Genomic DNA, 25,926 nt, shown 5'->3' with positions numbered 1-25,926 from the left:
AATGCAAGAAGTGTTTTAAGATCTATTTATGATCTATAATTTATATACCTTTTTAAATGTAAAATTTAAAAAAATTTAGTATATTTATAGAGATGTGATTATTACCATAATCCAGTTGTAGGACAAACATTTTCTTCACCCCCAAAAGAAATTTCTTGCCTATATACAATCATTTCTCTTCCCAGGCCCGCCTAGTCTACCACTAACCTACTTTGTCTGTAGATTTGCCTCTTCTGAATATCTTGTATAAATGGAATCATACAGTGTGTATTCTTTAGCATGGCTTTTTTCACTGGGAATAATGCTTTTGAAATTCATCTATGTTGCATCCATCAGGTATTCTACTTGATTCTTTTTTATTGCCAAATAGTGTTCTGTGGTATGGGTATACCACATTTTGTTTACTCATCAGCTGATGGTCATTGAGGTTGCTTCCACCATTTGATTATTATGAATAATGCTGCTGTGAACTTTCTTGTACAAATCTGTATGTGCATATGTTTTCCCATTTCACATGGGTGAAATCCTAAGAGTGGAATTCTGAGTCATAATGGTAATTTTCAGAAACCACTAAACATTTTATATCCCCCCCAGCACTGTGTGAGAATTTCAAATGCTCCATAGCCTTTAAATATTTGTTACTGTCTGTCTTGTTAATTATAGTCATTTTAGTGGCTCTGAAGTGGCATCTCCGTGTGGTTTTGAATTGTGTCTCCCTAGTGACTCATGATATTGAGGATTTTTTCATGTGCTTGTTGGCCATTCATGGAGAAATATCTATTCATATTCTATGCTCATTGAAAAGACTGAGTTGTCATCTTTATTACTGACTTGTAAGCATTTTAAAATATATGCTAGATATTAGCTGTAAAATTCTTGAGGAATCTTAACTGCTGTCGCCATCACCGCCACCACCACTACCATCATCATCTGCGAAAGTAGAAGTCTAATTTTTTTAAATTTATTTTTTTTTGAACGATAATTGCTTTACAGAATTTTGTTGTTTTCTGTCAAACCTCAGCATGAATCAGCCATAGGTATACATATATCCCCTCCCTTTTGAACCTCCCTGCCATCTTCCTCCCCATCCCACCCCACTAGGTTGATACAGAGCCCCTGTTTGAGTTTCCTGAGCCATACAGCAAGTTCCCGTTGGCTATCTATTTTACATACGGTAATATAAGTTTCCGTGTTACTCTTTCCATCCATCTCACCCTCTCCTCCTCTGTCCCCATGTCCATAAGTCTGTTCTCTATGTCTGTTTCTCTATTGCTGCCCTGTAAATAAGTTCTTGAGTACCATTCTTCTAGATCCTGTATATATGTGTTAGAATACGATATTTATCTTTCTCTTTCTGACTCATTTCACTCTGTATAATAGATTCCAGGTTCATCCACCTCATTAGAACTGACTCAAATGCATTTCGTTTTATGGCTGAGTAACATTCCATTGTGTATATGTACCGTACTTCTTTATCCATTTATCTGGTGATGAACATCTAGGTTGCTTCCATGTTCTAGCTTTTGTAAATAGAGCTGCAGTGAACAATGGGATACATGTGTCTTTTTCAATTTTGGTTCCCTCAGTGTATATGCCTAGGAGTGAGATTGCTGGGTCATACGGTGGTTTTATTCTTAGTTTTTTAAGGAATCTCCATACCGTCTTCCATAGTGGCTGTATCAATTTATATTCCCACCAGCAGTGCAAGAGTGTTCCCTTTTCTCCACACCCTCTCCAGCAATTATTGTTTGTAGACTTTTTGATGATGGCCATTCTGATGGGTATAAGGTGATATCTCATCGTAGTTTTGATTTGCATTTCTCTAACAATGAGTGATATTGAGCATCTTTTCATGTGTTTGTTAGCCATCTGGATGTCTTCTTTGGAGAAATGTCTGTTAGGTCTTTCCCCCACTTTTTGATTGGGTTGTTTGATTTTTCTGGCATTGAGTTGTATGACTGCTTGTATATTTTAGAAATTAATCCTTTGTCAGTTGTTTCATTTGCTATTATTTTCTCCCATTCTGAGGGTTGTCTTTTCACCTTGCTTGTAGTTTCCTTTGCTGTGCAAAAGCTTTTAAGTTTAATCAAGTCCTGCTTGTTTATGCTTTTATACTTATACTTTACTTTTATACTTTTGTTTTTATTTCCATTACTCTAGGAGGTGGGTCGTAGAGGATCTTGCTTTAATTTATGTCATCAAGTGTTCTGCCTATGTTTTCCTCTAAGAGTTTCAAAGTTTCTGGTCTTACATTTAGGTCTTTAATCCATTCTGAGTTTATCTTTGTGTATGGTGTTAGGAAGTGATCTACTTTCATTCTTTTACATGTAGCTGTCCAGTTTTCCCAGCACCATTTATTGAAGAGGCTGTCTTTGCCCCACTGCATATTCTTGTCTCCTTTGTAAAAAATAAGGTACCCATAAGTGCATGGGTTTATTTCTGGGCTTTCTATCTTGTTCCATTGGCCTATATTTCTGTTTCTATGCTAGTGCCATACTCTCATGATGACTGTAGCTTTGTAGTATAATCTGAAGTCAGGAAGCTTGATTCCTCCTTCTCTATTCTTCTTTCTCAAGACTTCTTTGGCTATTTGGAGTCTTTTGTGTTTCCATAGGAATTGTGAAATTTTTTTCTAGTTCTGTGAAAAATGCCATTGGTAATTTGATACGGATCACATTGAATCTGTTGATTGCATTTGGCAATATAGTCATTTTCACAGTATTGCTTCTTCCTACCCAGGAACATGGAATATCTCTCCATCTGTTTATGTCATCTTTGATTTCTTTCATTAGTATGTTATAATTTTCTGTGTACAGTTCTTTTGTCTCCTTAGGTAAGTTTATTCCTAGGTATTTAATTCTTCTTGTTGCAGTGGTGGATGGGATTGATTCCTTAATTTCTCTTTCTGATTTTTCATTGTTAGTGTATAGAAATGCAAGTGATTTCTGTGTGTTGATTTTGTATCCTGCAACCTTGCTAAATTCACTGATTAGCTCTAGTATTTTCTGATACTATCTTTAAGGTTTTCTATGTACAGTATCATGTCATCTGCAAACAGTGAGACCTTTACTTCTTTTCTGATCTGGATTCCTTTTATTTCTTTTTCTTCTCTGATTGCTGTAGCTAGGACTTCCAGAACTATGTTGAATAATAGTGGCAAAAGAGATATCCTTGTCTAGTTCCTGATCTTAGGGGAAATGCTTTCAGTTTTTCACCATTGAGAATAATGTTTGCTGTAGGCTTATCATATATGGCCTTTACTATGTTGAGAGGTTCCTTCTATGCTCATTTTTTTAAAGAGTTTTAATCATAAATGGGTGCTGAATTTTGTCAACGGCTTTTTCTGCATCTATTGAGATTATCAAATTAACAAATTGAAAGACATGTTTGTCTTTCAATTTGTTAATATGGTGTATCACATTGATTGATTTGTGTATATTGAAGAATCCTTGCATCCCTGAAATACACCCAACTTGATCATGGTGTATGAGCTTTTTGATGTGTTGCTGAATTCTGTTTGCTAAAATTTTGTTGAGGATTTTTGCATCTATGTTCATCAGTGATATTGGCCTGTAGTTTTCTTTTTTTGTGTTGTTTTTGTGTGGTTTTGGTATCAGGGTGACACTGGCCTCGTACAATGAGTTTGGAAGTGTTCCTTCCTCTGTAATTTTGAAAAAGAGTTTTAGAAGGATAGGCATTAGCTCTTTAAATGTTTGATAGAATTCTCCTGTGAAGCCATCTGGTCCTGGGCTTTTGTTTTTTGGGAGATTTTTGATCACAGCTTCAATTTCAGTGCTTGTAATTGGAGTGTTCATAACTTCTATTTCTTCTTGGGAAAGGTGAGCGCAGAAGAATTGAAGCATTTGAACTGTGGTGTTGGAGAAGGCTCTTGAGAATCCCTTGGACTGCAAGGAGATCCAACCAGTCCATCCTAAAGGAGTTCAGTTCTGGGTGTTCATTGGAGGGACTGATGTTGAAGCTGAAACTCCAATACGTGGGCCACCTGATGCGAAGAGCTGACTCATTTGAAAAGACCCTGATGCTGGGAAAGATTGAGGGCAGAAGGAGAAGGGGATGACAGAGGGTGAGATGGTTGGATGATGTCACTGACTCAATGGACATGGGTTTGGGTGGATTCTGGGAGTTAGTGATGGACAGGGAGGCCTGTGTTGGTGATGGACAGGGAGGCATGCTGCGGTTCATGGGGTTGCAAAGAGTCGGATACGACTGAGTGACTGAACTGAACTGAACTTGGTTGAGTTTGGAAGATTGAAGTTTTCTAAGAAAGAATAGATATGCCAAGTTAAATAGAGGTAGATGAAGAAGGTTTATATACATTAAAGATTAACTGCTAGGAGAAAAGAACAGTAGGAAAGGCAAAGAAGGGAATAAATGTAAAAAAAATTAAAAATTAAAATATTTAAAAAATTAAAAATTAAAATTATAAAAAAGAAAAGAAAGAAAAAAAGGAAGAAGAAAGAAAAAAGGAAAAGAAAAAAAAGGAAAACTCCACAGAACTGTAAAAGCCCAATGTAGAGGCAGAGGTTTATAACATCAATAAAAATTGTGACTGAATATACACATATACATATACACCCATAAGCAAAATCAAAACAGTCCAAGAAAAATAAAGTACAACAGATTGACCCAGCAAACAAAGAAAACCAAAAATTATATCTCCCAGACAAAACTAACTAAAGCAAAAACTGGAAAACAAAACTAAAGCAAGGTGCCAATTGGGGAATAATGCAATGAAAATAAAACTAACAAATATGTTGAGAGGAAAGAAAGAAAAGAAAGAATAGATATGCAAAGTTAAATAGAGGTAGATGAAGGAGGTTTATATGCATTAAAGATTAACTGCAAGGGGAAAAGAACAGTAGGAAAGGTAAACAAAGGGATAAAAGTAGAAAAATTACAATAGGTTTAAAAATATTAAAAATTAAAATGATAAAAAAGAGAAAATAGAAAATGAACAAAGAAAGAAAAAAGGGGAAAAAAGGAAAGCTCCACAGAACTGCAAAAGCCCAGCTTAGAGGCAAAGGTTTATAACAACAGTAAAAGGTGTGACTGAATATATGCGTATACATATGCACCCATAAGCAAAATGCAAACAGTCCAGCAAAAATAAAGTTCAGTAGATTGACCTGGCGAACAAAGGAAACCAAAAATTTTATCTACCAAAACAAAACTAAAGCACAAACTGGAAAACAAAACTAAAGCAAGGTGCCAATCGGGGAATAAAGCAATGAAAATAAAACTAACAAATATGTTGAGGAAAGAAAGGAAAGAAAGAATAGATATGCAAAGTTAAATATAGATAGATAAAGAAGATTTATACACATTAAGGATTAACTGCAAGGAGAAAAGGACAGTAGGAAAAGCAAACAAAGGAATAAATGTAGAAAACATAATAGGTTTTAAAAATTAAATTTAAAAAAAGAGAAAAAAGGAAAACTCTGCAGAAATGCAAAAGCTCAACAGAGAGACAAAGGTTTATAACAACTATTAAAAAATGTGACATAAAAAAGCAAAAAAGCACAAAAGCTTAATTAGATTTCATAATGCCAATAAAATCGACAACTACAACAAAGCGGGTGAAAAAAAGGAAAAAAATCCAAAAGAATCTAGAGAACAAATCAAAACTCTTGCGTTAAGAACAGTATATGTTTTTCTTGAGTCACTGCTGTCAGAGTCCTTTCCCTCGCTGGGAGTCACAGTCCCCCTCACCTCCCTAGGATGCCCTTCAACACTGTGCTGATCTCTGGACCTGCTGTGGGGGCAGCTCAGATTCTAATCTGGTCCTACTCCTGTGTTTTCTTGCCTCCAGTGTCCACAGCTGTCAGAACTAGTGTGTTCTCTTTTGTGGGAGCTCTCAATGACCTTTTATATATTCCATAGACATAGAGTCTGCCTAGTTGATTGTGTGGATTTAATCTGGAGCTTGTACAGCTGGTGGGAAGGTTTTGGTTCTTCTTCCTTAGCTACACTGCCCCTGGGTTTCAATTGTAGTTTTATTTCCACCTCTGCGTGTGGGTTGTCCACTGGGATTTGCTCCTGAGGCTGCCCTGGAGGACTTGGGTTTGCCTCTGTGAGGGCCAGTTGAGGTGGTGCAGCTGCTTGGGTTGCAGGGGTTCTGACGGCACCAGGTACTCAGGGGAGTTGGCGGCTAGAGCAGAAGGAAATACAGTGCTCTAGAAGGGTATGCAGTATTGGCCCATATGTTCCAGTATTCTTGCCTGGAGAACCCCGCTCCCTGACAGAGAAGCCTGGCAGGCCACAGTCTACAGGGTTGCAGAGTCGGACACTACCGAAGCAACCCTGTGTGCATAGATGCAAGACTTTTCTTGCCTGTGGCAGCTCTGCCCCAGTGAGAGTTGAGTGTGAAGGTGGCGCAGCTGCTTGGCTTGCGGGGACTCTGGCGATGCCAAGTGTGCAGGGACGCAGACTGCCTCCGCTGCAGGAGTTATGGCCCTATCAGAGTTTTTTTGAGCCTCTTGGAGTTGGCAATCAGAAGGCCTCTTTGGCCAGTCTTTCTATGTAGCTCTGCCTGTTCAGGCACTGAGAGGGCTCCCTTGCCTGGGGTCCTTCTCTGTTGTTTGGTGCATTGGGCACATAGAAGGGCCCCCCTGGTTGGAGTCCTACTCTGTAGATCCGTGGGTCAGTCACTTAAAGGGGCACCCTGGGTGGGATCCTACCCTGTAGTTCAGTGCGTCAGGCATTTGATGGGCCAGCCTCTCTATTGTTCACGTGCTGATGCTGGTGTGTGGGGTGAGAGAGGCTATGGTGATGGCTTAACCCCTACACATGACTCAGCAGTATTGCCTTGCTTCCATGGCTGCCTGGCTTTCCTCCACAGGCATTTCCCACCATAATCTCCTCCCTCATATCCCCTCGATCCCGTCTCTTCGCAGCCAACAGCAGCCCTCACCCTGGGATTGCTCCACAGTTGCTAAACTCCAGCTCCCAGCTGCTGCGCTTTCTAGAGAACTTGCGTCCCTGTCCGGGGTATGTGTGGCTGCAGCAAGGACTGTCTGATTCTCATTCCATTTAGGCTACCACAGATCAGCTGTTTCTCTCTCAGCCTCAAATGTTTCTCCTCTGACTTAGACAATTGCCCCGATGTGGGGATTGGACCCCTGTTTAGTCCTTCTAACCTGTTTTTCCCCCTAGTTCCTTCATCATACCGAGTTTTGCATGGTTTCATATATTCTTTTCCACTGGTCAGGTACTCCTGTCCACTCTCAGCCAGCGTTCTGCATGCACTTCTGTGTCTGAAGATATATTCCTGATGTATCCGTGGAGAGAGATGTGCTCCACGTCCACCTACTCCTCTGCCATCTTGTTCTCTTTCTAGGTAGATTTTGACCAGAAGGAGATTTTTATTGTTCTCTAGTTTCATTTGGGCCCCCATTTTGGTTGTAAGGAGGAAGTTCTGCCCCTTACTAGTTTTCCTGAATTTTTAATCAGTTTTGCTTTTCTTCCTCTGCTTCCTGAATGTCAGGGTATTAGAACCCATTTATCTAATGCATCACTCAGTCATATATCCTCACTTTGAGTGTTTTTAGTCTTTTGTTTACCACTTTGTTACAAATGAGTAGGTGGTTGGAGATATTGATGATGGGTTGGTGAGACTGATGATTTATCTGCTGTGGGCTCAGTAAATTGGCATTCCTTTGGCATTCTGTAGATTGTGCACTGTGGTATGTAGTTCTTAGTTGTCTGTAACATGTTGATAGAGTTAAGACTTGTTACGAGTGTATCATGTGTGCATGCATGCTCAGTTGCTCAGTTGTGTTCTACTCTGTGACCCCATGGACTGTAGCCTGCCAGGCTCCTCTGTCCATGGGATTATCCTGGCAAGAATACTGGAGTGGGTTGCCATTTCCTCCTTCAGGTTGGAATCTTTCCAACCCAGGGATCGAACCTGTGTCTACTGCAACTCCTGCATTAGCAGGTATATTCTTTATCACTGAGCCGTATCAGGTAATCCTTATTGTTATCTTCAGATGGGCTCGAGTATTATAAAAAATATGGAGATGGGCCATATGGTACCACTGAAGTCTAAGTACCTTAAAGGCAGGTACTTGGTTTTCTTTATAATTTTATCCTTAAGTTCTTAGACTGGTGCCTGGTACATTATATTTGGGGGAGGGTATATTTTTTATATATATAAGTATATATATAAAATATGTGTGTGTTCTGTGAATATATGTTGAATGACTGATAAAACAGATTTGTAGAATGTAGCTAAATTTACTTTCTAAAATGAAAACTACATACAGTTTACTACATATATACAACAAGCAATAAAGAATATTCAGTGAATTTTGATGTCAGTCAACACGTTTTTTCTCCTTAAGGACTGATGGATCAAGCCAAGGAAATGGTTCTAGTGTGGATCTTCTTTTAGAGTTTGGCAGTCCCTTTGTTGGAGAAGGCAGTGGCACCCCACTCCAGTACTCTTGCCTGGAAAATCCCATGGATGGAGGAGCCTGGTAGGCTGCAGTCTATGGGGTCACTAAGAGTCGGACACGACTGAGTGACTTCCCTTTCACTTTTCACTTTCATGCATTGGAGAAGGAAATGGCAACCCACTTCAGTGTTCTTGCCTGGAGAATCCCAGGGACGGGGGAGCCTGGTGGGCTGCTGTCTATGGGGTCGAGCAGAGTCGGACACGACTGAAGCGACTTAGCAGCAGCTGCAGTCCCTCTGTATTTATCTTACACTTCTCCAGTCTGTCTTAGAATGTCTGCTTCTTGCTTCAGGGCCCTTATTTCAATCTAAGGTAGTCTTTAATTTTTTATCTGTACTTCCTTGCAGTTTATTTTTTAAGTGGCTCCTATGAATGTGTCCCCCTTCCCCCTACTCATGTGTTGAAATCCTAATCCCCAAGGTGATGTTATTAGAATATGGGGCCATTGGGAGGTGATTAGGAATTAGTGCCATTATAAAAGAGATCCCAGAGAGCTCCCTCGCCCCTTCCACCATGTGAGGACCTGGCAGGAAGTCAGTAGTCAGTGACCTGGAAGAAGTCTTTTACCTGAACCCAACCGTGCCTGCACCCTGATTTTGGACTTTGAGCTTCCAGAACTGTGAGAAGTAAATTTCTGTTGTTTGTGAGCCACTCAGTCTATGGTATTTGTTATAGTAGCCCAACTGGACTAAGAGAGTAACCTTACCACTGTGTTACCGAATACTGCCTGTCAGTACTTTAGGTTTATGGAAATGACAGCATGACATTGCACCTCTCCATTCTTTTTACATTGTCTTAAAAATTGAAATATAGCTGATGTGCAATACTGTATAAGTTACAGGTGTACAACATAGTGATTCACATTTTTAAAGGTTGTACTCCACTAATAATTATTATCAAGTATTGGCTCTATTCCCTGAGTTGTAAAATACATGGACCACTGTCCCACATGTTGAACATTGATCTCTGACTGTTGAGGTGATTGGAGAATGGTTTTAAACTCCTGTTAGGTGAAGAGTCACTTCCTGCTTACACATCCTCTGTAGTATCATTAAACATCCCCTAAGAGACAGTGCCTCAGGGACATTGTCATTTAATCATTTCATGATCACTATTATCTGGGATATAGTGTTATCTTTGAATTGTACTATAATTTGGAAATTGAATTGCAGGTTTAATAGTTCTTAAAATTCTAGTTTTGATAAGGTTACATGTCATTATATTTTAAGTCTAAATATCTTGAAAATCTGTTTTAAATGAAGGCTTCATATCATAAGTTCCTAAAATTTACCAGGTTTTGAACTTAGTGGCTATGTTGATATCACTGAGATCATCAGTATAGTATTTATATCAAACTAGTAAATATATTTCCTTTTCTCTGTGTGTCTTGCAGCAACTTGTCCATGTTTAAGAGCTGCCAGATGTTCTTTGAGCATTTTGTTATATTAGTAGTATTTGCATTTACACCTTTGGCAGAAAGACATCCAAATTTAGAGACAGGTTACATGTGTTTCTTACTCCTTTTGTATTACACTGTCTAAATAGTCTTTGGAAGCTGAAGAGATGACATCTATGGGCTTTTGGAGTGTAGTTGCCTAAGGATAAACTGGGTTTGACTTCATTAGTGCACTGATAGGTTTGTGTAGAGTTATTATAGCATTAATCAATTTGATGGAAATATGACAGTACTGAAGCAGCATGTATTATTAGTGCCTATTATTCTACAAATTATGTCTTCACCTATATTCATATGCCAGAGGAGTCATGTTGTACATTAAGAATGCAGAACTTAAAAAATCAACAACAGGGCATCTCTTTTCACTGCCCTTTTCTTGTCCTTTTAGATTAGATCATCAAGAGGTGGACTTTGGAACTAGACTTGTTTATTAGGTCATAGCACTTTCATGCTGTGAAATGAGTGGAATACCCTGAATTGAGTGGAATAGACAGACCATCTGGCACCAGAAATACTTATCACCCAACTTGATACTTGAGAGAATACTGCAGGTAAAATGGAGTATTTAAGAATCTTAGGTGTATACATGTTAATTTGTTGGCAGTAGTCATTTCTCTAAAAGTTGTAATGGATTAATAGTAAAGAATGTTGGTGTTTTTGTTGTGAAGTTGCTCAGTCGTGTCCGACTCTTTGCAACCCCATGGACTGTAGCCTACCAGGCTCCTCCCTCCATGGGATTCTCCAGGCAAGAGTACTGGAGTGGGTTGCCATTTCCTTTTCCAGGGGATCTTCCTGACTCAGGGATCGAACCCGGGTCTCCATCATTCCAGGCAGATGCTTTAACCTCTGAGCCACCCGGGGGTTGATAAAACTTAAAAGTAGTAGGTACCTTAAAGAGAATGAGAATCAAATGTGTATTTTGGGGGGCTATGAGAATTATTTTACCGTGTATGCATTTCTAGCATAAATTTGTTTAGACGTTATTTATTTTATGTTAAGGTTTTCACAAGTCCAAGAGTGTGTATTCTCTCTCTTTCTAAACTTGCTTCTCCTCCAACCTAAATACTTATAGGAGATAGAAATTATCTATGAAAAGCTTTGAAATTTATTTCCATAAAAAAGCCCTGTATCTCACTAAAGGTTGCAACTTTAAGAGGAATCAGCTTTGCTCCTAGTGAAAGAGACATTAGTGTAAAATTCTCAAGATAATTTTACCTAGATAAAATTGGAAAGACAGTAAAGGACAAAGGGGTTAAAAGACTTCTAATAGTGTTATTGGAATAGGAAGTGCTGAGGTGCTCCAATATTTGCTTTATTTCTAGATGTTTTAAATTTATGCCTATAAAATAGTATATTTCTTCTTTATAAAAATGATAAACATTTTCATGAATCTTTTGCTAGGGAATGGGACATCATTGTAATGTTTAAAAATGAATTAATATAGGTCACTAAGAATGTCTTAGTGTAAGTTATTTCTTTGATATGAAAATGAGATAGTAGTTTCTGATTGTAAAAGAATTAATTTCTGAAAGGTGGGTAATTTTACTTTGGAACTCATGTGATAAAGATTAGTTTTTAAATGATACTTAGACCAAAATAATTTAAATATTGCTTAATTTGAATTTCATGTTTTTCCATATATTGTACATATTGTTATTAATATTGTATTCAGTTTGGGGCAGTTGAGAAGCTGAGTCTTTAATAAATACTCTCAGGATCATGGGAATTTTCACATTTTAGGAACTTACTGCCTAGAAAGGAAGATAAGATATTGACATAATAATAGAATAGAGTAGAAAGCAATATATGATATAAGACAAGTGCAGCCTGCTATGAGCAGTATAGATAAAGGAGAAATTAGATTTGTTTAGTTACAGAAGCCTTCTTGATGGAGGTAGCATTTTAAGCTTGGTCTTGAAAAAGGTGTAGGATTTGGGCATGTAGTGGGAAGAAATATTCTGGGTAGAGGGTAACAGTTTAAGCAAAGTCTCTGAGGTGAGAAAGTATAAAGTGTATGGGGGAAATTTTAAATACTCTGGTAGAATGCAAGGGTCCTATTATTAGATGGTTGGGTAGTCAGGTATCCCCCCCACCCCACATTAATTTGAGTGTGTTCTTTCCAAGCTTTTTTTGTGATCAAAGAGATGATTTCAGTAGAATAGAGGAGGACTTGTCTTTGATCAAGGATATGTGAATGGCTGAGTTCCCTGATGAAACTTCAAATAAGTAGTTATTTAATTTGAACTGTGTTTTCTAAAGTGGGGTTAGGTGTATATACAGGGGTTTTGTACTAGATAATCCTTTCAAGTATGGAAAAGAAATATTGGAATTTAGGTTTCAACTTTTTTCAACTGTTTTCTTTTTTAGTGTGTTTTATAATGTGCATGGTTCACTAGGTTAGGAATACCAGCCATATGATTTCCAAATCTATTTGGGTCTGCTACTCAAATATTTTATTGATGGGGATGAGAGATTTTAAAAAGTGGTAATTCCTAGGTTAGAGTTAAAGAATATGGACAGGGGAATAGTGAGATGACTTGTCAGATGGTTGAGGGCATCGGTGATGGTCTTAGGAGTATTACAACAGTAATATCCAATGGACATTATGTATTTGATATAAAACAGAAACAGATTTCCAGTTTTAGGGTAAGTTTACAGGATTAGATTCTGCCAGCTATATCAGGGAGCCGTTTAATATTTTTATAGTTGTGTTATTGGCTGTAGAGTTGGAGTTCTCTGGGGCTTCCTTGGGGGCTCAGTTGGTAAAGAATCTGCCTGCAATACAGGAGACCCAGGTCAGGAAGATCTCCTAGAGAAGGAAATGGCAACCCATCTCAGTATTCTTACCTGAAGAATTCCATGGATGGAGAAGCCTGGTGAACTACAGTCCATGGGGGACTGTAGAACTATAGTCTACAGTCTACAATCGTAGGGTCAGATAAGAGCGACTTACACTTTCACTTTATCCAGAGAACCCCAAAGTGTGTGTTAGTCTCTCAGTCATATCTGACTCTTTGCGACCTCCTTCTCTAGAGGATCTGTCCGACCCAGGGATCAAATCTGGATCTCTTGCGTTGCAGGTAGATTCTTTACCATCTGAGCCACCAGGTTCGATGCATGATGCTGGATGCTTGGGGCTGGTGCACTGGGACGGCCCAGAGGGATGGTATGGGGAGGGAGGAGGGAGGAGGGTTCAGGATGGGGAGCACATGTATACCTGTGGCGGATTCATTTTGATATTTGGCAAAACTAATACAATTATGTAAAGTTTAAAAATAAAATAAAATTAGAGAAAAAAAAAATTTACCTTTTTTGGCCATTTTGTATAGTTTTCTTGTCTTTTCTGCTGCATTTTTAGCCTAAACAGTACAGAATCATTAACAATAATGATAGCAGTAATAGTAAAAACAAACATTTATTCAACTAACATTTACTGATTGCCTATTTGGCACTGGGTTCTAGGAATGAAAGTGAAAGTGAAGTTGCTCAGTCGTGTCCAACTCTTTGCTACCCCGTGGACTGTAGGCCATCAGGCTCCTCCATCCATGTGATTTCCCAGGCAAGAATACGGGAGTGGGTTGCCATTTCCTTCTCCAGGGGATCTTCCCAACCCAGGGATTGAACCCAAGTCTCCCACGTTGCAGGCAGACGCTTTAACCTATGAGCCACCAGGAAAGCCCTCCAGGAATGAAGTGGTAAGCAAAAATCAGAACTGAACACTGAATTCATGGGGCTTACATTCTAGTGGGGGAGATAAACAAATAGTCCTCAAATCCCTGTGAAAATGTTGACAGGGATTGTCAACATATGGTAAGTGGTACAAAGGAGTGTACATGCTATTTAAGCTTGGAAAAGAGAGGGTTTGAATTATTCTAGAGGTCACTGAAGTCTTCCCTGAGGACAGGACCAGCTACATAATTTGTAGGGCCCAGTGCTAGATAAAAATGTGGAGCCCCCTTGTTTAAAAGAATTCTAGGACTGCCATAGTAGACTGATAAACTGAGAGTAGAACCCTTCAAGTACCAGCCCTGTGCAGCTGCTCAGGTTGTGTGTCCATGAAGCTGGACCAGTGTAAGGAAGTGATGTTTTTGCTGAGATGTAAGGACACAGTGGGAGGGGAAGATTGCTCCAGGGTAAGGGAAACACTCTAATGGCAGAAAGAGCCTCTTGATGAGGGTGAAGGAGGAGAGTGAAAGAGCTGGCTAAAGACTAAATATTAAAAAAAAACTAAGGTCATGGCACCTGGCCCCATTACTGCATGGCAAATAGAAAGGGAGAAGGTGGAAGTAGTGACAGATTTCCTCTTCTTGGGCTCCAAAATCACTGTGGATGGTGACTGCAGCCATGAAGTTAGAAGATGATTACTTCTTGGCAGGAAAGCCATTACAAACCTAGACAGTGTGTTGAAAAGCAGAGACATTACTCTGCCGACAAAGGTTCACATAGTCGAGGCTGTGGTCTTTCTAGTGGTCATGTGTGGTTGTGAGGGCTGGACCATAAAAAAAGCTTTTGAACTGTGGTGCTGGAGAAGACTCCTGAAAGTCCTGTGGACAGCAAGGAGATCAAACCAGTCAATCTTAAGGGAGATCAACCTTGAATATTCACTGGAAGGACTGATGCTGAAGCTGAAGCTCCAATATTTTGGTCATCTGGTGTGAACAGACAACTCATTGGAAAAGTCCCTGATGCTGGGAAAGATTGAGGGCAGAAAGAGTAGGGGGTGTCGGAGGATGAGATGGCTGGACAGCATCACTGATGCAATGAACATGAACTTGGGCAAACTCCAGGAGATGGTGAAGGACAGGGAGGCCTGGCGTGCTGCAGTCCATGGGGTCGCAAAGAGTTGGACACGACTGAGCAACTGAATGACAACAACAACAAAGGAAACAGCTTAAATGAATTTCCGATGCAGGAAGAAACATGATGCATTCAGAAACTGGGTGAAGGCTAGTGTGGCTGATGTACAGAGTGGTTGGAAAAGAATGATGAGGCCTGAGAGGTAGAGAGAGTGATGTGTAAGGTCCAGTTGATCTTTATTCCAGAAGCCACAGAACTGTTGAGGTGTATTAAGCATAAAGTCTACTTTTGATATGGTAATTATACCAGTATCTTGTATCCTGACAGCCTTGGACAATGTTCTCTCTCAGTCCCCATTTTTTAATCAGTCTCCTTTCCAGAAACTTTTAGTCTCACCTTCTATATTCTAAGGCCGGTCCTTCCTTAAGGCAAGTCTAAAAAGGCTCTTCACATCAGGGAGAGCTTTTGGTGGTAGAACTTGAAAGTAGGATGAGTTGTGAAATTTTACTCTCTGTTGGATTAGTGTGGTCTAAAACATTTTAGGTTGACTGAGGTAAAACTAGTAAGAGATGAAAATGTTTTAATATTGTTTTAAAAAGATTTTTGATTTTAAATGCTGAGATATTTAAGGCTTTTATCAGCACTATGATTTTGAATTTTTCATCTCCCTCTCTTTTATACATGATCAAGGGCAAGGGTGGGTATTGACTTGCCTGACCTTTGGAAAGAGGAGTGGGGAATAATCGTATTTTTGGACTTTGTCTTTCACATAATGGGCATTCTTAATGAAAAGGCTTTATATAATATTACCCAAACCAAGAAATAGGCTTTGTACTTCGTTATGTGTGTATAATGTTTATGATTCCTAGACTTACTTATTATGAAGGCTTATTTCCTAGAAAGATAGCTACATGGTTGATTTGTAGATCCAATGCCATGCCACACAATTTAGGATTTTCGCTGTTGTCTCTCTATTGAATAACACACCAGTCGTTTCTTCTCCCATGTCATGCTTAAAATGTGAGCAGATTCACATAGGTGATGCACTTAAATCAATGATGTTTATATTTTCTGAACTTCTCATGGGTGAGATCATTCCCTGCATACTCTGCCATTTCTTGCCTTCTGGTCTGTGGGCGTACTGGAATTCCAAGCTGTTGAAATAGCATGGTTATATAGGTTTATATCAGCTTGCCTTCCCTTTTTAAATGAAATGTTCTGTTTGTGACCCACTCCAGTATTCTTGCCTGGAGAATCCCATGGACTGAGGAGCCTGGTAGGCTATAGTCCACCGGGTTGCAAAGAGTCAGACACGACTGAGCAACTTCACTTTCTCTTGTTTCTTTTTTCTGTTTGTGAAGACAACATCAAATGTTTTGGCAGAGTTACTTTCTGAGAATTTATTTTCAGTAATAGTTTCTGAGTTAGAGCAGAAATTAGATAAAGGAAAATATACTCTGCCAACCCCATTTTCGCTTTAGGTTCTTAATGACAACTTCAAAAACATAATTTTTTTTCTTCCTTCCTTTATCTTTGGATTTGCTGGGTCTTCGTTGCCGCGTGGGCTTTTCTGTGCTTGCTGTGAGCGGGGGCTACCCTTTGTTGTGGTGCACGGGTTTCTCATTGCGGTGGCTTCTCTTTTTGTGGAGCATTAACTCTGCATCTGTAGCACGTTGGCTTCAGTAGTTGTGGTTCCCGGGCTGAGGAGTTGTGGCATATAAGCTTAGTTGCTCCGTGGCATGTGGAATCTTCCCGAACCAGGAATCAAACCCATGTCTCCTGCATTGACAGGCAGATTCTTTACCCCTGAGCCACCAGGGAAGCCCAGTTCAACTCCTTTATTCTTATTTGTGGTTGAGTAAATACTTTGGCCACCTCATGTGAAGAGTTGACTCATTGGAAAAGACCATGATGCTGGGAGTGATTGGGGGCAGGAGGAGAAGGGGACGACAGAGGATGAGATGGCTGGATGGCATCACCAAATCAATGCACAAGAGTTTGGGTGAAGTCCGGGAGTCGGTGATGGACAGGGAGGCCTGGTGTGCTGCGATTCATGGGGTCGCAAAGAGTCGAACACAACTGAGCGACTGAACTGAATATGTTACAAGATTTCTTTTAAATACGCTGGTTGTATTAGATCAGGAGAATGGGAGTGGGGCCAGTGATGATAAATGAATTTTTAACTAAAAATTTTTAGTTAAAATTTCATTTAGCTAAACATATAAGTTCCTGTTCTTATGAGACCTCTGGTATTGCAGAGTAGTGGCTTTAGCTTCTGATTTATTAAAGAACACTTCACTTACATTCAGCATATATTTAATGCTAAATGTATGTTACTGTGTTTTGAAAATTTGTAATCCATGGTCTCGTATGTATACAAAATAGCTAATCAAAAATTAAAATTATCAGAATATTTAATTAGAGCACCCTAGTACCTTAACCGGAGAAGGCAATGGCAACCCACTCCAGTACTCTTGCCTGGAAAATCCCATGGACGGTGGAGCCTGGTGGGCTGCAATCCATGGGGTCGCTAAGGGTCTGACACAACTGAGCGACTTCACTTTCACTTTTCACTTTCATGCATTGGAGAGGGAAATGGCAACCCACTCCAGTATTCTTGCCTGGAGAATCCCAGGGACGGGGGAGCCTGGTGGGCTGCTGTCTGTGGGGTCGTATAGAGTCGAGCACGACTGAAGTGACTTAGCAGCAGCAGCAGTACTTTAACATATTGATCAGTAAAACTTTGATTAGCCAGAATGTTTAGGGAATTGAGTGATAAGCTTAGTATCCGTTTTCTTTCCATGCATGATTAATGAACACCAACTGTATGCAAAGCTTGGCACAGTGTGGCATACACAATGCATGTGACACATTTTTGCCCTCAAGGAACTTAATTTCAGTGTCTTTGGAACTTTTGTAAATTTTATTCCTTTGCTTTATTGCTTTAATAAGATTAATAAATGCATATAATTGAATCTTTGATGATTCATTCATTCATTCATTCACATTCATTCACCTCACAAATGAACCTCACAGTATTGTTCTCATATGAATGTATGGTGTAGGTATGCTGACCATACAGTTTATCCTAAAAGGTTATTTTTGAGTAGTTTGCAGATGTCAGCATGTTTTTGTTTCCCTACCTTTTATTTTTAAAACTGTTAACACTGGTAAATTGGATTCTTAATTGAAATTTTACTTTGTTAAAAGGTTTACAGTAACGTAGTAAGTATTTAATTGCGCTGCCTTTTTGGTATGTGAGTTGAAGTTTGGTAGCTTTTATATATATGTATACAGACAGTCTCCAACTTAACAATGGTTTGACTTAGAATTGTCTGACTTGACAACAGTGCAAAAGTGATATGCATTCAGTAGAAACTGTACTTCAAATTGTGAATTTTGATCTTTGCCTGGGCTAGTGATGTGTAGTGAGATACTCTTATCTTGATGCTGGTTAGCTACAAGGAGCTGGAGTTCCCAGTCAGCCTGAAATCTCAAGGGTGAACAACTGGGACACTTAAAATAATTTTATACCTATAAAATTTTTCTGTTGTCACTTTCAGTACAGTATTCCATAAATGACATGAGATATTATCAATACTTTATTATAAAACAGGCTTTGTGTTAGGTGATTTCGCCCATCTGTAAGCTAATGTAAGTGTTCTGAGCACATTTAAGGTAGGCTGCTACTGCTAAGTCACTTCAGTCGTGTCCGACGCCCATAGACGGCAGCCCACCAGGCTCCCCATCCCTGGGATTCTCCAGGCAAGAACACTGGAGTGGGTTGCCATTTCCTTCTCCAATGCATGAAAGTGAAAAGTGTCCTACTCCTAGCGACCCCATGGACTGCAGCCTACCAGGCTCCTCCATCCATGGGATTTTCCAGGCAAGAGTACTGGAGTGGGGTGCCATTGCCTTCTCCATTAAGGTAGGCTAGGCTAGGCTATAATGTTTGGTAGGTGCGGTATCTTAAATGCATTTTCAAGTTACAGTTTATAACTCACGGTAAGTTGAGGAAGGTCTGTAATATTGTAGATAACTGTACAAAACTATTAATTATTTGCTTGGTGATTTCATGGTGTCCCTAAGTATAATTTTGTGTAGCACAGACCAAACCAAATTTTACAGTTTATAATAATTACTACAACTTTTTCTTTTCATTCTAAAGTAGAAGTAAAAGCAAATTAAGGTGTCCACCTCCTACCCCCTCCTAAGACTAAGTGAATACATCTTAAATGATCATTCTTAAAAGAAAAAATGCTTCATGTGTATAAATTTCTTTTTTAAAAAAACAGCTGGAAGTATATATTAAAAAATAATTTGTTGCTGTGTCACAGAGACTGCATTAGTTTAAACATCATAAGAAAAGTTAATCAAATTTCATATATTTGACTGACTTTCTTGCTGACAGCAAATATAGTTAGTGTGTTAGAATTGGTGATTTTGATGTTCTATGGATTTTACAAAGAATTCAGCAAATAATATCCTGAATATTCTGTCTGTGGAGGCATTGCTTCTTATATGCAGTTGATTAGACAAATTCAAATCTAGGGCTTTTTCCAAGCACTGGTAGGTTGCTAATACTCTTTGTTGCTGGAGTCTTTGCTAGATGAGAGGTTAAGAGTCAAGGTCAAGCCTATTAGGCCTAAAATGAGCTTCACCAGCTTTATTTCACATTGTTTTGATAGGTACTGCTTCATCGTATTCTCTGTTTTTGTGAGATGATGTTGTTGGGTTCAAGGCAATTAAACGTAGACAACAGGATTCCCCTGTTTAAATACTACCAGGTTATAAAGAAAGATGCACAGCCTGATATGCATAGATTTGATTCTTTCATAAAGTGTCTTCTGAAAATTTACTTAGTTAAAAGTTTACAGTAAAATATAAATACTGTTTCACTATTTTTCTTTTTGATAGTGAGCTGAAATTCAGTGTCTTTTTATATGTATGAATGTAATTTTGGATATGTCTGTGTTTGAAGAAGACTAAAGAATAGTAGCATATAAGCAGTTTAATTTTTTAAATTTTCACTTTTGATTGGGCAAAATGTCTTCCATTTCCTCCCCATAAAAAATTAAACTGCCACCAAACATTCATTTAAATGAAATTATCTAACCTGCTTATATAGATTCTCATAGAATCTACAGTAATGTGACTGGTTGCCATATTTAAGGTATCCTTGGTAATTTAATCCTTGGCAGTTTATGCTTGACATTAAATGCTCTAGGCAAATGTATGTGTTTATTAATTTGGTTGGTTATTGATATATTTTTTCCCTGTGTACCTGTTTCCACAGCTGCAGAACCTTGGCCTGAAAATGCTACATTATATCAGCAACTGAAAGGTAGGTGCTTATTCCCCATTAAAAATGGCTTCATATCAAAATATGTGTGTTCAGTCATGTCTGACTCTTTGTGACCCCACGGACTGTAGCCTGAGGCTCCTCTGTCCATGGGATTCTCCAGGCAAGAATACTGGAGTGGGTTGCTAATTTCCTCCTTTAGGGGATCTTCTCAACTCAGGAATCAGACCTGCATCTCCTGTGACTTCTGCATTGACAGGTGGATTCTTTACCACTGAACCACCTGGGAATCCCAGATATATCAAATACATATCAAACATATCAAAATATATTTATTACAAAAAACACCCATTGATAATGCAATTTAATGCAAAGAGAACATGAAACATAAAGAAGGAATTCCCTTATATAATTTGTCTAGGAGATTTTACCTAAACTTGTATGTGCCAGTGTAAACCAACTCTTCATGGTCTGTAAGGCGCTTAGTTTATTATTGACTCATTATACTGGCTGCTGCAGGCAGGGTAGTATGATGTGGTTGCAGGAGTAGTTGGCAGATTTACTGCGCCAATAGCTGACACAGCAGATTTTTGAAGTCCTGTGGTAAAGTGGGCTCTCAGTAAAAAGGAACTGTTAAAATGTACAGGCTAGGATGGTTCAGCCTCCCTTTAGCAGCTCTTCATATATCATCAGATCACATTATGGACCCCATTTGGGGCTCAGCAGCCTGCTACAGTTGTCAGAAGACTGCAAAGTAATGAAGACTAATAGGCAGCAGCCCTCGTCTTCTAAGCATGGAATTTTTATTGCAGTGAACTTGTCATCTTTCTTTTGTGTGACAGATCTAGACACACTGTGCAATATTAACTGTAAGCTGGTTTTATACGAGTTTGAATGCTTTTAACTAGAGAGGTTTGAACAGAGATGCTATTTTACTTAATGAAAGGGATTATTTCTTAAAAACTTGAAGAAACCTTTCATTTTTAAGTGAGCAGTTTTACATACATATTGCTGATAAAATACAATAAGTGATCAAATAGATTTAGAGGAAATAGTCTTCGTTGTTATTTACATAAAATACTTTAATCCAAATTATAATCTTGTAACATTGATATAGAACTTGATGATTGCGCTTTCTTTTTAGAAATAGGAATAGTTTTTTAAAATAAAAAACATTTATACGTGTATTTTACTTGTTTAGTAGTTACGCTTTTGACTCAGACCTTTCATTGTATTTCTACAGGGGAGCAAATTTTGCTTTCTGACAATGCAGCTTCTCTTGCTGTGCAGGTAAATATGTAAATAGTGCAGTATTTTTTTTACTTTTTGCTTTTGGTTAAATATGCTAGTATTGATTATTTGGGTTGATTTCTTCATTTATAGGCACAAACCTATTTTCTAACTTACTTGTAAAGATTTATTCACTACGTATTTAAGTGTCCTCATTGTACTCATTCTAGCCTTAATCCATTTGGTGGTTACGAAGCAGACATATTTTTCTTCAGCGACACCTTATATATTTATTGATTACATTAGTGCCTATTATCCCCAGACCACTTATTGAATATAATAGCTCTTGGAGTTTTATATCATGGTTGTGTAATCCAAAAGATTTGTGGCCCTGTAAACTTTAAACTGCACTATAGGAAGAAGAGGATACTTGGGGATTGTTTGCTTTTAAAGAAAAGAGAAATGTTTATGTAGATTATGGAATTACAAATATTGAAACATTTTGCATATTTAGCTGCTCTTTGTTTGGTTAGCTTGCATAGTTTGAATCACAAAGAGTATTTTAATGAGTAGCACCTAAAAGATAACTTAGAAATTTAAGACATGCCATTTGTTGGAAGTGAGATTGTGAGCTTCTGGAGGACAGAAAGAAAAGAAAGAGGGACTGCTTTTGTTGCATTTTAGGCATGATGCTAGGCACTTGGGCATCTTGTGTTTTCAACACAACTAGGTATCTTCTGGACATAATAACTATGACTGTTACACAGCCATAGTATGTCATTCAGTACATTTTACTTTTAAGTTGGAGAAAGAAGGAAAAGATAGAAGGAAATGTGTTTGAACAATATTTGTATGAGTATGAGTATTTTTAAGTTTCAAGTTTTTTTACTTCTTTTAGAAGATTTGTATATTTTTACCAAGAATATAAATTTTATTTACTTACGTTTATCTTTAGGCACTAGTACTATAACTAGTGTATTTTCTTGTGTTAATCTTTGAGAAGCAGAAATTCTCGGTTGGTTATATTTAATAAATAAGTACTTTATACTTCCTTTTTGGCAGGGGGCATAAGGAAGTTGGAGTTTGTTTAGTTTTCAAATACTAATAATGTAGTGCCTAGCATATAAAGTGTGCTCAGTAAATACTTGTTGAATGAATGGTTTACAAGTGGGGTAGAAGCAGTCTTGCTTGATAACTGATAACACAAGTAAATTATTTGTTATGTATGAAATAATGTCTTCAGTCTTTATATTTTTGAGAAGATAGCTTCAGGGCACAGTGAATATTTTAGTTGAAGCACTAATTCTTAACCCTGTTTTAGTTGCCATTTTGGGGATAATTCTTTCAGTCTCATGAAGCTATGGGATATTTTTCCAGAAAACATTGCAACACACACAGATATAGACATACCTAGGCAATTCTGCATATGGTATGAGGAGGTTTATTGATCTCCCAGCTGAAGCTCTCTGGGTATCCTGTATGAAGAGCCTCTAAAACTGAAGAATATTAGTTTAGGAAGTACTACAGTAATTTTCACCAGTAGGAATGTTATTTTGGGTAAGAGTAGACCAGTGGTTCTTAGCTGAGGGAGGGTTTCAGACCCCCAGAGAACATCTGACAGTGTTTAGACATTTCTGATGGTCACAGCTGTTGGGGAGGCTGTTTTTGGCATCTGTTGGGTAGATGCCAGGGATTCTGTGAAACAGTGCACGAGACAGTCCCGCCCCAGAAAGAATTATCCCACCCTAAATGTAAATGGTGTCAGTGTTAAGAAACCCTAGAATAGATGGCTTAACTAGTTTTTGGCATAAACCAAGATATCGGTATATTACCGTTAAAAAAATTTAACATTTTAAATAACCTGGAGAAGGAAAGAAAAAAGAAATCTCAGTGTGTACCTTCTTTAGTAATTCTGTTTTTATGGTTCTTATTGATTTATTTTCTCAACATTCATCTCAAATCATAGTTGCAATTAAAGCTAAGACCAGAAAATAAGAATCTTTTAAAATGCAGAATTTTGCATAAATATTTTAATTTTTTGTTATCCTACACATGTCACTTAGATGATGAATTAACCAGCATATATTAAAAATTCTTGGTTTTCTTCAATATTCTTTGACTTGACAGCTGATAGTAGCCATGACTATAAATGTGACTTTTCCAGATATCTGATGTAAACTTTATGGAGTAATTTTCTTCTATATAGTGGATAAGTATTCATTTGGAAGAATCAGTTAAATGTATAAAATTGATCTAACAGTGTGACAGGTATCCATAAGCTGGATATTTCCTAGAAAATACCAGATATTAAGCATTAGATACTTTAGTAGTTAGCCACCTAAGCCATCAGGAAATTTAAATTTTACATACCACATAGGCTTTGCATTTATTATGTTCCGGAACTAAATGGTTAGAGGGTTTTTTTTGTTTGTTTTTTTGATTAAAGAAACCTCTTTATGATTTCAGTTTAAAACAAAATTAAAAAAATTTTCCCCTATGGCTGTTATTTTTGTCTTAGATTTGCTTTCCTTCTTTCATCCACAGAGTATTGTTATTACCTGAAGTGTTTGCCTAGTCATAAAATAATCTTGTATGTTGAATATTATGAAGTATTAGAGTAGTGTGTCCCTCTGGTTCTCACAAGCAGTACTGTGTGTGTGTGTGTGTGTGTGTACACATACACATATATGGCAGTGCGAACAGTGTTATACATACACAAACATTAGGGAGAGAAATCTTCCATTTCATAGTATTACTTCCACTTTGAAGCTTGTATTGATTCGAAAAGAACTTTGATAACAATTCTCTGTTACTATCCTTTCATCCCCTAAACCAACTGCCCGATAGATACATAATATATATAATGTTGCCCACATAAATGTAAGGTGGTGGCCGTTGTTTAGTCACTAAGTCATGTCTGACTCTTCTGACCCCATGGACTGTAGCCCGCTAGGCTTCTCTGTCCATGCAAGAATGGACAGGCAAGAATATTGGAGTGGGTTGCTGTTTCCTTCTCCAGGGGATCTTCCCGACCCAGGGATTGAACCAGCTTCTCCTGTGTTGGCAAGTGGTCTCCTGCATTACAAGTGGATTCTTTACCACTAAGCCACCAGGGAAGCCCACTCACATATGTATAATAGTTTAAAATTTTCTAGTAGCCACACTAAAAGAAGTAAAAAGAAATGTGAAATCAATTTTAATAAATATATTTTATTTAATATTGTCAAATATTATCATTTTAACATAATATAAAATTTATTAACAGGATGTTTTTCCTTTTTTTTTTATGTTCAAAATCTGATGTGTGTTTTACACATCTCAGTTTGTGCCAGCCACATTTCAAGTACTCGATAGCCATATGTAGCTGACAGCTCTCATATTGGACAGCACATGTCTAGAAATACTGGTATAAGCAAATATATATGAACTTCAAAGTTTTCTGCAGAAAATACTTTATTTGATTTTTCTTCAAGAAATTTATGTCTTTACGAATTCAGTATCTCATCTTTTATAGCAGATTCCACAAGTGAAATGAGTAAATAATCTCTGTTCCTCAAATAATCTCGGATACCTCAAACATTACTGTTTAAGTTTCCTCATCTTTAAAATGCAGGTATAATAGAAGCTGTCCTACTGAATGTCATGAAGATTGAATGTGTTAAAAAATTTATGAAATGTGCATAAACATTAAAGCACTTAGAAGAGCACCTGGCATATTATAAACATACGGTGAATATTGGTTATTTCCTTCTTCCCTGGTTCTTTGACAGAAGTACACATTATCAGTGTCAGCAGCAAGAATGAAAGCTTGCAGGCTTTGTAATACCTAAAGTGATTAAAGCAAATGTTCGGTCTAAGAATTATTTTTGGATGTATTTACATCTATAAGAACATTAATAATTTTTCTAATCATTCTTCCATTGTATGCCTAAAAGTTGTTAGTGTAGATTGCTTTGATCAAACAAAATATTATTTTAATAGTATTTACTAAATAAGGCCTGTTTTAGAATTAAGTATTGAATGCTTTTGTTGTTTAAGGCACTCTTTTTAAAGAGCTTTTCTGAGAGACATCTTATTCAATCATTACCATGACCCAAGTGTATGGTACTTGTTATGAAGCTCATTTTTAAATATGTGGAAACTGAAGCGCAGGAAAAGTCTGGCCAAGGTCATAGAGTCCATAAATTGTGGAGGTAAAGAGACACCAGCAGCATTGGCTGAGTGCCTGCTGCATGCTAATCACTGTGCTGAGCATTTAATTCTTAGGAACTCACTTAATCCTTATAATAACTGTATGAAGTCAGTGCTGTTAAAATCCCCCTTCTGCAGATAATACTAATAGAACAACAATAATAACTGTAGCTAAAATTTATACTGTACTTACTCCATGTGCCAGGTCTTATTATATATACTTTAGGTATCATAGATAATCCTCACATGCAGCCACCATATGAGGTAAGTAGCATTATTATTATCATTTTACAGATTAGGAAGTTGAGGCAGAAAAGTTAAGCAGTTGGCCCAAACTTATATAATTAGTACTTGACAGAGCTGGAGTGCAAACTCAGGGAGTCTGGGTCAAGTCTATGCTTGTAACACTTCGCTGCATACCAGTTCAGTGTGTGATACAGATCTTTGGAGTTTTATCTAAAAATAGGTAGATAA

General features: G+C 37.9%; 1 protein-coding gene across 4 annotated transcripts in view; it reads left to right on the top strand.

Annotated features, from left to right (window-relative positions):
* MTX2 (metaxin 2) overlaps window positions 1–25,926 on the top strand; it is a 76,881-nt gene that overhangs the window by 13,576 nt on the left and 37,379 nt on the right. For 3 of the 4 annotated variants that reach the window (XM_061434519.1, XM_061434529.1, XM_061434538.1), the window contains exons 2-4: window positions 10,321–10,483; window positions 20,026–20,073; window positions 21,275–21,321. Coding sequence is in view for 1 of the 4 variants with exons in the window: in XM_061434512.1 (XP_061290496.1) it covers window positions 20,026–20,073; window positions 21,275–21,321 (95 nt within the window). In the remaining 3 variants the exon portion in view is untranslated. The remainder of the gene's footprint in view (window positions 1–10,320; window positions 10,484–20,025; window positions 20,074–21,274; window positions 21,322–25,926) is intronic. The other variant, XM_061434512.1, reaches the window with a different exon arrangement.

The sequence above is a fragment of the Bos javanicus genome, chromosome 2, assembly GCF_032452875.1.
Source record: "Bos javanicus breed banteng chromosome 2, ARS-OSU_banteng_1.0, whole genome shotgun sequence".
NCBI lineage: Eukaryota > Metazoa > Chordata > Mammalia > Artiodactyla > Bovidae > Bos > Bos javanicus.
The sequence above is the reverse complement of the archived record's forward strand: the minus strand, read 5'-3'. Positions and strand labels throughout refer to the sequence as shown.